Source organism: Pseudonaja textilis, chromosome 1 (genome assembly GCF_049901715.1).
Source record: "Pseudonaja textilis isolate UNSWEBS1 chromosome 1, rPseTex1.2, whole genome shotgun sequence".
Lineage (NCBI taxonomy): Eukaryota > Metazoa > Chordata > Lepidosauria > Squamata > Elapidae > Pseudonaja > Pseudonaja textilis.
This window is the reverse complement of record NC_141990.1, coordinates 293,958,114-293,970,376: the sequence shown is the minus strand read 5'-3', so window position 1 is coordinate 293,970,376 and position 12,263 is coordinate 293,958,114. Positions and strand designations below refer to the sequence as shown.

Below are 12,263 nucleotides of genomic sequence, written 5' to 3'. Positions count from 1 at the left end.
ATTTGGGAATATCAACATCTTGCAGAAAATCTTACTGGAAGATAAGCTCATTGTTTTTGATCAGTAATTATTTTGAAAATAAAATTATATTTTATTTCAGACTGGTTTGTAATTAAATCCAACATCAGGAAATGGTAGACAATTTATTTGGCACAGTGTTTGACATTGGCATCGAAATATCTGTTTCTATCCAGGTATCGAAATTTTGACCAGCCTCATCGATTCTATGTTGCTGATGTCTACACAGATCTTACACCATTGAGCAAATTTCCTTCACCAGAATATGAAACATTTGCTGAATATTATAAAACAAAATACAACCTTGATCTGACCAATCTCAACCAGCCATTGCTGGATGTGGACCACACATCTTCAAGGTAAAGTCAACTATCAGAATTTACACATTTTTCCTTGTGGTGGTGATTTATAAACATATGGCATCAGGTTTCCATGTAGATGGTGACTTTAGACATATTTAATGTTACTTTTTTCAAAAAGAAATGTGTTCAGGGGACAATCCTAGACTAATGCATTTTCTTGAGAGGATTTTTCAGATCTGCTCTATAAGTGAATTCCCACTCCCAAAGGCTTTTTACTTTCATCATGGAACAATATATAGGTTGTTCTAATATCAACCCACTCTATCAGAGAAGATTAAAAACTTTTTGGGGAGGGGCGGTCATCCCCTTCATAGTCCCTAAACAGAAACATGTTTTACTGTCATCTTTTCGTAAGCACAATAAGCAGCAAATATTAAAATAGAATTAAAATAAAAGCTGGGTAAAGTCAAAGAAGGCTACAATTAGATTTCTCCACCTAAATAGGATGGTTCCTCTATTTACTTTTTCTCAACTCCTCCTGAATAGAATTGATGCACAAATCACTGACTCGGGGGAAAAAATCAATTACATGGCTAGATTTTTTTCCTACAGAAAAAATCTCCATATTTTTCAGCTTATGATATACATTCAATTCAAAAGAAGCAAAACATCCCTACTACTAAACCTTACAGTATAAATCAATTTTTTTTCTTGTTTCCATCTTTCAAAATGGAATTTGAAATATTATAGTAAGCCTTTTATAAAAAGCCTTGTCATTTTGTTATAGACTTAATCTTTTGACACCTCGACATTTGAATCAAAAGGGGAAAGCTCTTCCATTAAGCAGTGCAGAGAAACGGAAAGCCAAGTGGGAAAGTCTGCAAAATAAACAGGTAATAATATATTTTTTATTTTAGAGGGCTCAGTAGCACCTTGTTACTCTAAAATTTGTAAGATTTTAAAATGGAGTTTTGTCTTGTTTTCTATTAAAGATTTTGGTTCCAGAACTCTGCGCTATACATCCTATTCCAGCATCACTGTGGAGAAAAGCAGTTTGTCTCCCTAGTATCCTTTATCGTCTTCACTGCCTTTTGACAGCCGAGGAACTCAGATCTCAAACAGCTATTGATGCTGGTGTAGGAGTCAAGTCACTTCCTATGGATTTTAGGTATTAAATACATTATAGTTTAACTATGTAGGAACACTACTCTGGAGTTAGGCAATTTAACATGTTTTCACATAGCTTCTCAGTGGATCCATAAATGCCCTATCAGAACTTTGCGTTTTTCAGCTTACAGAAAAGAGATGTTTATATTTTACTAGTATATTTTCTAAGAACTAAAATGAAGTCTAATGATTTACTTGCCAATGTTAACTTGGATAACAATAGATAATTTTCCATAGTACAAATTTTTAAAGTTATACTTCCATAAATATTGCAGATGTTTATTTGTTTCTTACTTCTATTTATTACTTTTTTGAAATCAGTTCATTTTGTTCTCAGGTTTTTTTAGCTGCTGCTAATATCATGGACAACATCCAGAATTCACTGAATAGCAGGACTCCCATCTTTTAATTCTATCAAACAAAACAGTTATTAATTGATTTGGATTTTATGAGATCTAAAAGCAGTTTGCAAAGCAATATAGTTATAATGCCATTGGAGAGGGATATATTGAAAATCAACTATCAGCATTATAAACTAAGCCTTCTATACTTGTATCAATTAGACATTTTTAATTACATAATTTATTTTTCAGATATCCTAACCTGGACTTTGGATGGAAAAAATCTATTGACAGCAAATCCTTCATCTCTGCTCCTAATTCTTCTCTAGAAGAGAATGAAAATTATTGTAAGCACAGTGCAATTATAGTCCCTGAAAATGCTGCACATCAAGGTGCTATTAAAACCTCCTCCGCAGATAAGCATGACCAAATGTCTGTGAGCTACAGAGCATTGATAGATTCACCTAGCAAACTCCAAAAGGATGTCTCAGTAGAACTGGCAACAACTAACGGTGTTTCTTACAATAAAAAACTTGCCAATAGCAATTGTGACATATCTAACAGAGAAATTTGCCAAGAAAATCAACTGAGTTACTGCAGGCAAGAAATACCTGTACAATCAACTACCTCGTATCCTATTCAAAATTTATACAACAATGAGAACCAGCTCAAGTTCAGCAATGAATGTACTCTGAATAATAAATATCTTGATGGAAATGCTAACAATTCTACCTCAGATGATTGTCCCAAAATGGCAGTGACCACCAGTGCTTCAGAAGGTTGCAAGCCTTCAGAAGAAAGCATGGATTCTGTAACAAGCTCTTCCAGTGGTTATTCCTCAAGAACCCTTGGTCCAAACCCTGGTCTCATTCTTCAGGCATTGACTCTTTCAAATGCTAGTGATGGATTTAATCTGGAACGGCTTGAAATGCTTGGTGATTCATTTTTAAAACATGCCATCACTACATACTTGTTTTGCACTTATCCTGATGCTCATGAGGGACGCCTGTCGTATATGAGAAGCAAAAAAGTGAGTAGTGTATCCATGATTTTCCACTCTCTGAGAGTTTCAGTTTGTGTACAAACCAGCAAATCCAGTGACATGTAGCAGTGTTGTTGTAGTATGTACATATAGTTCCCACTGCCAGCTGCCTTGTTCACTGACCAATGAAAGTTACAACAGTGCTGTTGTAAGTGCTGATTTATAACCAGTCCTCGAACTTGTAACCATCACAGTGTTCTTTTGATTGCATGATTGTGATTCAGTTGTTTGTTACCAGCACACGTTGTGCCGATCACAACATCTTACTGTCACGGGATTGTCATATGCAATTTCACAACTGGTTCTGACAAGCAGTGTCCATGGACAAGCTGGCAGGAAGTTGCAAGTCACAGTCACCAGATGTTGCAATTAACAAACTAGTGATTTGTTTAATAACTGCAGCAGACATGACATAACTCTGGCACAGTCGTATGAAATTTCACTTAATGCCCACATTACTTAGTGAAGGAGTTGCCAGCCCTAATTGTGATCAATAAGTGAGGATTACCTATATTGACTTATTGTCTGTATTCTGTGTACTGTATGCATTTGCAAAAGTAATTTGAGTAACTGAAGAACAGCTTCGTTTACCTTTTTGTCACTTTAGAAATAATGATATTATAATGTACAGGTACTCCTCACTTTAGGACCATTATTTCAATGACCAAAGTTACAACAAAGCTATGGTGATGCTAAATAAATGGTAGTTATGTCTGGTCCTTGAAGTTACACCCGTTGCAGTGCCCCCATGGTCACATGATCAAAATTTGAATGCTTGGCAGCCTGTCCGCAGGAGGAGGAAGATGATGATGGTTAAGATCAGCAGGGGGCAACAGGGTAGGATGCAGTGGCAAGATTGGCCAAAGGGCAGAGATGGGAAGATCAGCGGGTGGGAGGAATTGAAGTAGATGTGAGCATAGTAGGATGGCAGAGCCTCATATGCTGGAGGGAGCTTGCTGGACCCAATTGGGGAGGAGGCAGCAGGATGAAGCTCGGTTTACACAGAGTAGGAGAAGGATGAGGTCCTCACCTAATGATGGTGTGGTTGTAACAACTGCAACTGGGAGTACCAGAACTACTGTTGCTAAGTGGCGTGGTGACGTGATGTTCTTCTAATAACTACTTCACTTCACCACATAAATTCCAGTATATCCTAATTATGTTCTTAAGTGAGGAGTACCTATACTGAGCTTACCTGATGGATTTCAGCTGTGTTTCCAAAAGTTACAAATTTAATAGAGGTAGATTTTACTATCTACCTTTGTAAACACGTGCATTGAATTTTTGAATATTCTGTTTATGATAAACTTTCCCCCCCTCAAAGGTCAGCAATTGTAACCTGTATCGTCTTGGAAAAAAGAAAGGGCTTCCTAGTCGCATGGTAGTGTCTATATTTGATCCTCCCGTGAACTGGCTTCCTCCTGGTTACATAGTAAACCAAGACAAGAGTAACACAGACAAATGGGGAAAAGATGAAATGGTAAGTCTTTTGAAATACTACATGTCTCAGTTACAAATGTGTTGTTGTTGCAAGAGAAACAAGAAGGCCCTTACAGAACCAGTCTTCCATAAAATATTGTCTGCTTTTTTATTTGTCTTAAAACAGCCTCTGCAATAAAAGTAGGATTAAACGTTATATTGGAAGATTAAATAATAAATGGAAATAAGCAAAAAATACTTGTGGTTTTGGAAAAGATAAGATTTTACTTGTCCTGTTTTGAAAAGATAAGATTTTTCCTCCCTTTACCTGTAAGCATAGAAGAATGAATAATTCAGTATTGAAGGTGTGTAAGCTGCACCTATTTAGCTTTTTAGTGAAAGTCATAATGCAGTTTTTTTTAAAGAAGGGTTGAATCAGACACAAAATAGCAATTAGGAGTCTCTTTCGTCTCATGACCAGTAATTTCTATTGTGACACTGTATGAAAATGCAAATATTCTCTTCAGAAATAACTCAACTTGAATGCATATTTGCTCAAATAACTCAAATCAAATATTTGCTTCATGCAAAAATTATAATTTGTGAGTTAAAACCTTATTTACCTGAAAGAATAGGAATCTTTTTTTAAGATAAGGCCCCCATTTGGAAAACCCTGACTATAAACAAGACAGTGCCTAAGTTCTTTGCCTTTTAAACTGAAGATTGCCAAATGTAATTACCATTGCTGGAAATTTATCTCCTCCCGGTCCAACCCATCTTATATTACAGATAAAATTATAATAAATAATGTTTAGTGTTTGTAAAATCTCAAAGAACATTATGAAAAAAATTATTTACATTCCCAGCTTTCAATTATTAGCCAAATAATTATTGGGTGTACAGAGATTTTTGTTCATTTCTTCCTGTGTTGAATACAAACTTCCTTGAGGACATACTCTGTTTTTGGGGTCATAAATGAATAAAAGTATGTTTCAAAGAAACACTACAGGTTATAGAACAAAATAGTTCTATATTGCAGAGCTAGTTAAATATGGCACAATATTCACACAATCAAATTTATTTTATCAGTGCCTGAAGAAAAGACACACAACTGTCTGAACCATATGCAAATTTTAAAAAATCTGAACAGTTCATGTCAGATACCAGTAGCTTAAATATCTTCTGCATAATTTATTTTTCCTATACATTATATTTAATTGCTCATTATAATGTTTCAAAAATATTTATGAGCGGATAACCTAAAGTAATACCATCTTATCTTCTGAATTATGTCAGACATCTTAATCATTATTTTTCGTGTATCTGTTTTCATTCAGTCATTTCTGAGATGGATTTATACCTATAAAATTATACTCTTGATATCAGTACAATGTCTATGTAACAGTTTTTGTTTCTATCAATCTGCCTATATAAAAATGTAAAAAGGAATTTATGACTCCTTATTTTGTCATCTTTCCTGGCTCTTCAGTTTCACTGATAAAGTGTCCAAAAAACAAGGGTCAGAATTTAGCATACGAAATACAGGTTGGCTTTTATCATGCTAATTTTTAGCTGTTTCTTCTCAATATCTTTTGTTTTGTGACAAAATGCTTTTTTTTGAAGATCTATTTTATTCTGTATTGCATTCATGCAAATTTTACATGTAGTATTTTCTTTGTTATGAGACATCCAAATGCATAGCAAGGAAAAATAATAGATTTGATAAGTATTGGAATCAGGTGTCCTTTTCGTCCTAAAGTTCTTTAATATCCAATCCCAAATTCCTGAATTTACAACTGAAGCTGCAATTTAAGAAAAGTATTTCAGTGTTATTGTAATAAGGATTCTATTTTTACTGTTCCAGAATAGAACCAGATTTTGACAAAGTTTTCTGATAATTTACTATTTAACCACAGGTGTTATATTGCCTTACAGAATCTGAATTCCTAAAATCACAACTTTGAACTAATATTTCTGTGATCGGTGGAGACTCCTGGTTGTTGCCTTTGTTTGCGAGGACTGCTGCTTTCAGCCTTATCTGTTTATTTTTGAAGGTGGGACATAACAGTTTACTATTTAACCACAGGTGTTATATTGCCTTACAGAATCTGAATTCCTAAAATCACAACTTTGAACTAATATTTCTCCTGCTTTCTCAAAATAATTGTTGCAAAAATACATGTAATGGTATCTTAAAATGCTTGTTTAGAGCTCCTTGGTGTAGATTATTTTAGACCAAGTTCTGGATTCTTATATTACTATGAATTGCTTTACGGTATAATAAAGAATATTGTTTGCCAAAAACAATATTGCTAGACTTCTAGGTGGAATAAACTGAATGATATTGTTGTACTTACTTTCCCTTGAATTTATCTGCAATAATTACAACAGAAGTCCACAGTAGTTTTTTAGGTTTATAATTAGTGTTTTATCCGTTAAAAAGTGATTAGATTGATTAGATTTTTTGTGTGTGTGCGTATCTGTTTTCTGAGATTCATACTTTGACTACAAAACCACTAGAGGGCACAATAAAAATATTACAATGTAATATTATTGTACCATAAAATATTTTTATTGCCTAAATTTATACAAAAAAGGAAAATGATTAAAAATGAATTTGCTAGCAGCATTATTAGCCTGAAAGCATAAATGGATAATTACCCTAATAAAATTTTGAAAGCAGCAGAATACCTCAAAAACTATGACCATTTTTTTAAAAAGGAATTAATATTAAGTGAATTTAAAAGACAAAGTTAGGTGCTGATACTCAATTATTTAAGTTGAGTAAAAAGTATAGAAGTCCAGAACTCTTCAAACTGAATAAATACCTTCATATGAACAATGCAAATGTCCAAAATTATGAACTTTTAAGGTTTCTGGTTATTTATTTTATTTAGCGCATGTCAAGGTTTCTGGTAATAATTTTGGAAAGAGTAGAAAGTCACGCTGATGATACTTCCATCATTTCTAGACAATCTCTGTTGTGGTCTGTACTTGTGAACAATTTTGGTTACCCCACGTATAATTGATAGTGTACAGCTGAAAAAGGTGAATAAAGGTAATCAAAATTATTAACTATTTCTTCTGTGAGGTTGTATTCAAGGATTTTTAGTTAAAATGAAAATAACTTCATTTTTATTAGTCTTGAGTAGAAAAATTTCTGATTAAGTTAGATCATAGAAGACTTGTGCTTGTAATAAAAGAAATGCTTCCTTAGACTGTAATGCTATGCATGGTGTTAAAAGAGAATTAGACAAATCAATGACTGCTTTGTCATGATTGTTGTACTTTATTTTATTTTAAAGGGATATAAAATTTAAATCACAAATTCATAGTGGTAACTAGCTGAAGCTCTTTTTAAAGAATTATAAATGTTCAGCTTTCTCAGAAGTTTTCATTGCATAAAATTGTGGTTGGAAAATGACAGTGGTGGTACAGACTTGTATTCATACCTGCATTGATTGAGCCTCCAGCTGAGCAGATAAGGTCTTATCTGGTACAGGGTAGTACAGCTAAGTCTTTTCTTAGCTAGTTAGGAAAAGGACAAGAAAAATGTATGTTATATCCTGTTTGAATTCCTCACTTTTTAAAAATCTTGGATAATATACAAAGTTTCCTTTATTGTAGGGGGAGAGGAAATACAGAAAAGAAACCAGCAGTTTCTTGTAATTCAGCATTGTTATTATTCTTGCTGTTTACATTCCGCCAGACGCAAATGCAGATTTGGCTCTGGGCTTCCTGGGTGATGAAATTGGCAACTTGCAAAGCAAATTTCCAGATGCTGTATTCATTATTGCAGGAGATTTTAATCATGTAGATCTTCGTGTGGTCCTCCCTAAATTCTATCAACATATAAGGTGTGCAACTAGGGGATCGAACACCTTGGATAAGGTCTACACGAATATTGTAAATGGATACAGGGTATTAGAACTACCACATCTGGGCCAGTCAGATCACTTGTCTCTGCTTTTAGCCCCGGAGTATATTCCTCTGAGAAAACAGGCGGGGTCGGTAGTCAAGACGGTGAAAAGCTGGCCAGAGGGAGCAATGGAGCAGCTAAAGGACTGCTTCGAATGCACAAACTGGGAAGTTTTTGATCATCCTGATCTCAACGAACACACGGCTGCCGTGCTAGGGTATATGGCACACTGTATTGATACTGTCACGGTGGATAAACGAATCCGGGTGTATCCTAATCAAAAACCTTGGATGACCGGGAAGGTTAGACGCTTGTTGTACGCAAGAAATAAGGCTTTTAAGTCTGGGAATGATCTAGATTATAGTGCTGCAAGAACAAACTTGGAGAGAGGTATTAAGCAAGCTAAGGCCGAATATAAGAGGAGAATTGAAGACTGCTTTCTCAGTAATAACATGAGGCAGGTTTGGCAGGGGGTTCAACAACTAACGAACTATAAAGCAAAAAAGGTCTCTTTGGATGGTAGTGCGGCGGTGGTTGAGGAGTTGAACAATTTTTTTGCTCGATTTGAGATCCATCAAACTGAAACTGTCCCTTTGCCATCATTTACTCAGCAGAGCCTCCCCTTCATTGTGAATGAGCAGGATGTGAGGCAGACAGTGAAGGTGGTTAATTCCAGAAAGTCAGCTGGGCCCGACTCAATTCCTGGTCGTGTGGTAAAAGATTGTGCTGATCAGCTAGCTGGGGTGTGGACTGAAATTTTTAATCGATCCTTGACACAAAGTGTGGTTCCTGTGTGTCTCAAGGCTTCCACCATCGTTCCACTGCCTAAAAAGTTGCCCACAAATGGTCCTAGCGACTATAGGCCGGTAGCACTAACTTCTATCTTAATGAAGTGCTTTGAGAAGCTAGTTCTAAATTATATTATCTCCTGCCTTCCTGATTCCTTTGATGGGCTTCAGTTTGCTTACAAAGAAAATAGATCAACCGAGGATGCAATTATTACTGTGCTTCACATGGCCTTATCCCATTTGGAAACACCAGGGAATTATGTAAGAATGTTGTTCGCAGATTTTAGTTCTGCTTTCAATACCATCATACCGCACAGATTAATAGCCAAGCTCAAAGATCTAGATTTTCCAGATTCTATTTGTTTATGGATATTGGATTTTTTAACAAATCGTCCACAAAGAGTTAAACTGAATGATTATATTTCTACTGTCAAGACACTTAGCATTGGCACTCCGCAGGTTGTGTCCTTAGTCCACTACTGTTCTCCATTTATTCATCAGATTGCACAAATAAACATCCCAACAATAAGATAATAAAATTTGCAGACGATACTACGCTTGTAGGACTTATTTCTGGGGATGATGAGTCTGCATATCGGGATGAGGTATTACAGCTATCCCACTGGTGCAAAAATAATAATCTTCTATTTAACATTAAGAAGACCAAGGAGGTTATAGTGGACTATAGGAAAAAAGAGCAGACATTCAGCCACTGTATATAGAGGGAGTTCGTGTGGAACAGGTGGTTGAATGTAAGTATCTCGGGACCATCATTACAAATGACCTGACCTGGAGTGCAAACACCGCTGCTTTAATTAAGAAGGCACAACAACGGTTGTATTTACTAAGGATTCTTAGGAAACAACAACTGGCTGAGAGTCTACTGACTACCTTCTATCGGAGTTCAATTGAGAGTATATTATCCTACTGTCTCTGTGTATGGTTCTCGAGCTGCACAGTGGCAGAGAAAAAGGCAATTCAGAGGGTGATTAAGATGGCCCAAAACGTCATTGGCTGCTCACTCCCCTCTTTGGAAGAACGGTATAGGAATAGATGTAAGAGGAAGATATTTAATATATTGAATGACTCCTCTCATCCGGGACATCAGCTCTTTGAACTATTACCATCGAGAAGGAGATTCAGGGTATTAAGAACAAGGACGACTAGATTTAAGAACAGTTTTTATCCAAGTGCAGTTTTGAGTTTGAATGCAGGGTCATAAGATTTTTGTGGAATTTAATGGCTGAGAGTAATGGGGTATTTACCTTTTTAAATTGTATAGAGATTATTGTATGGTCTGTTGTGTTTAATTTTATTTTTCTTTCAATGGTGTTGTCCAGTTTTACTTGTGGAAGAGCACCTCATTTCGTTGCACCCGCTTGCGAGTGTAATGACAAATAAATTCTTATGTCTTATGTCTTCTTTTGGAGGTAATTTCAATTTCTATTAGGCACCAATTATACAGTAGAATTGAAAATATAGCTCAGCAAAAACAAACTGAAGTCTTCTTTCTATATAAATGTCCAAATTCAAAACCATTAATGTGGAGTTTTTATTATTGCCTTCATATCATTTTTTGGCTTTCTTTAGGTAGATAGCACCATACATATAAGCAGCCCTTTTTGTGTCTGTAGAAGCAATGGTCGCCAACCAGTGGGCTGGGGATCACTGGTGGACCACGAGAAAATTTTAATGGTCCGCAGAGAAATGTCACCCCCCAAAGCAATTAATCCAGGTTGCGCAGAAACACAAGGCTGTGCTGCCCACATGGCCTGTGGGAACACAAGGCTTGTGTTGCATTGCGAACAACACGAGGTAGTGAGGGGAGGGGGGAAAGGGCAGAGAGGAGGAACTTGCTCCACTCACCCCATGTGCCTCGCCTAGCCACCTGGCCGCTTCTTTTTTCTTTTGCTTTTGGCTGCACGCAAGGAAAGCAGCAAAAGTCTTTCTTTCTCTCCCCCAAGCTCCACCAGAAATGAGTCTTTGGGACCCTGCAAGGCATCCTGCTCCAAGAGACTACACCAGTGTGACAAGTCTCACAAAGACTCATTTCTGGCAGTTTGGGGGAGAGAAAGAAAGACTTCTGTTGCTTTCCTTGCATGAAGCCAAAAGTCTTTCCCCCCCTCCCCCCCGAACAGAGCTGGAGACTGTATCCTGCCATCTCAAATAAATAAATAAATAAATGATCGATCGGTAGGAAAACGAGGTGGGGAATTTTCCTGCAGACTTTTTGGGGAAGCCACCGTCGGTCAAAATTCATATTAGTGGTCCACAGGATTTAAAATTATGAGTTTGGTGGTCTCTGAGGTTCAAAAGGTTGGTGACCCCTGTATTAAAGCATCCTGAAAACTACTTAATTAACCCTTAAAACATTTGAATTACCAAAGTCTGATGAAATAATTTTGCATGATCATAGAAATCTCAAATATTTTTAACCATTTTTGTTTCTTTGTTTGTTTTGTGCCCACATTTCCTTCTGTGATCTTGTGATGATATCTGAAAAGATTGCCCTCTTAGAATTTTGGGATGTAAATAACTTGTAGGAGGCCAGTTCGATAATTAGATGTTTTGATATACAGGTAGTCTGCAACTTACAACTGTTTATTTAGTGACCATTTGAAGTTACAACGACAGTGAAACAAGTGACTTATGAGGATTTTTCACACTTACCACCATTGCAGCATCCCTGTGGTCATGTGATTTACATTCAGATGTTTGACAGCTGACTCACATTTAGGACAGTTGCAGTGTCCTGGGGTCTTGTGATCCTTTTTTGTTGACTTTCTGACAAGCAAAGTCAACGGGAAAGTCAATTCACTTAACAATTGTGTTACTAATTTCACAGCTACAGTGATTCATTTAAAAATGTGGCAAGAAAGGTCATAAAATGAGATAAAACTCGCTTAACTAATTTCTCACTTAGCATAAATTTTGGGCTCAATTGTGGTTGTAAGTTGAGGACTACCTGTATAGCACTTCTTTTCTGAATTAGTCTTGTCTTTATCTTCATCCAGCTAAGACGACTGTCATCAGTTTAGCGTTTTTATTCCCCACGTTGGACATTAGAAATGAGACAAAAATTAGCATAGTCTGTATCCTAATGATTTCCAAATCAAAATACGCAGGTTATTTTACCATTAGATTTATTTAGATGTTAAAAACATGGATAAGATTATGGAGCTTAACAGCAAACAACTATGGGAGAAATGTTTGTTCCAAGATCTACCTTCTAAGAGGAATCGGAACCACTGCCCAAGAATATTTCTA

At 36.2% G+C, this 12,263-nt stretch overlaps 1 protein-coding gene and 1 long non-coding RNA gene across 5 annotated transcripts in view; one reads left to right on the top strand and one right to left on the bottom strand.

Annotated features, from left to right (window-relative positions):
• The window catches only part of LOC148128257 (uncharacterized), a 299,527-nt gene that overhangs the window by 47,597 nt on the left and 239,667 nt on the right, over nt 1-12,263 (bottom strand). The window lies entirely within an intron of this gene.
• DICER1 (dicer 1, ribonuclease III) overlaps nt 1-12,263 on the top strand; it is a 61,265-nt gene that overhangs the window by 41,345 nt on the left and 7,657 nt on the right. For all 4 annotated transcript variants that reach the window (XM_087922128.1, XM_087922125.1, XM_087922126.1 and 1 more), the window contains 5 exons: nt 195-377; nt 1,108-1,213; nt 1,313-1,488; nt 2,081-2,858; nt 4,195-4,350. In XM_087922128.1, the coding sequence (XP_087778254.1) occupies nt 195-377; nt 1,108-1,213; nt 1,313-1,488; nt 2,081-2,858; nt 4,195-4,350 (1,399 nt within the window). The remainder of the gene's footprint in view (nt 1-194; nt 378-1,107; nt 1,214-1,312; nt 1,489-2,080; nt 2,859-4,194; nt 4,351-12,263) is intronic.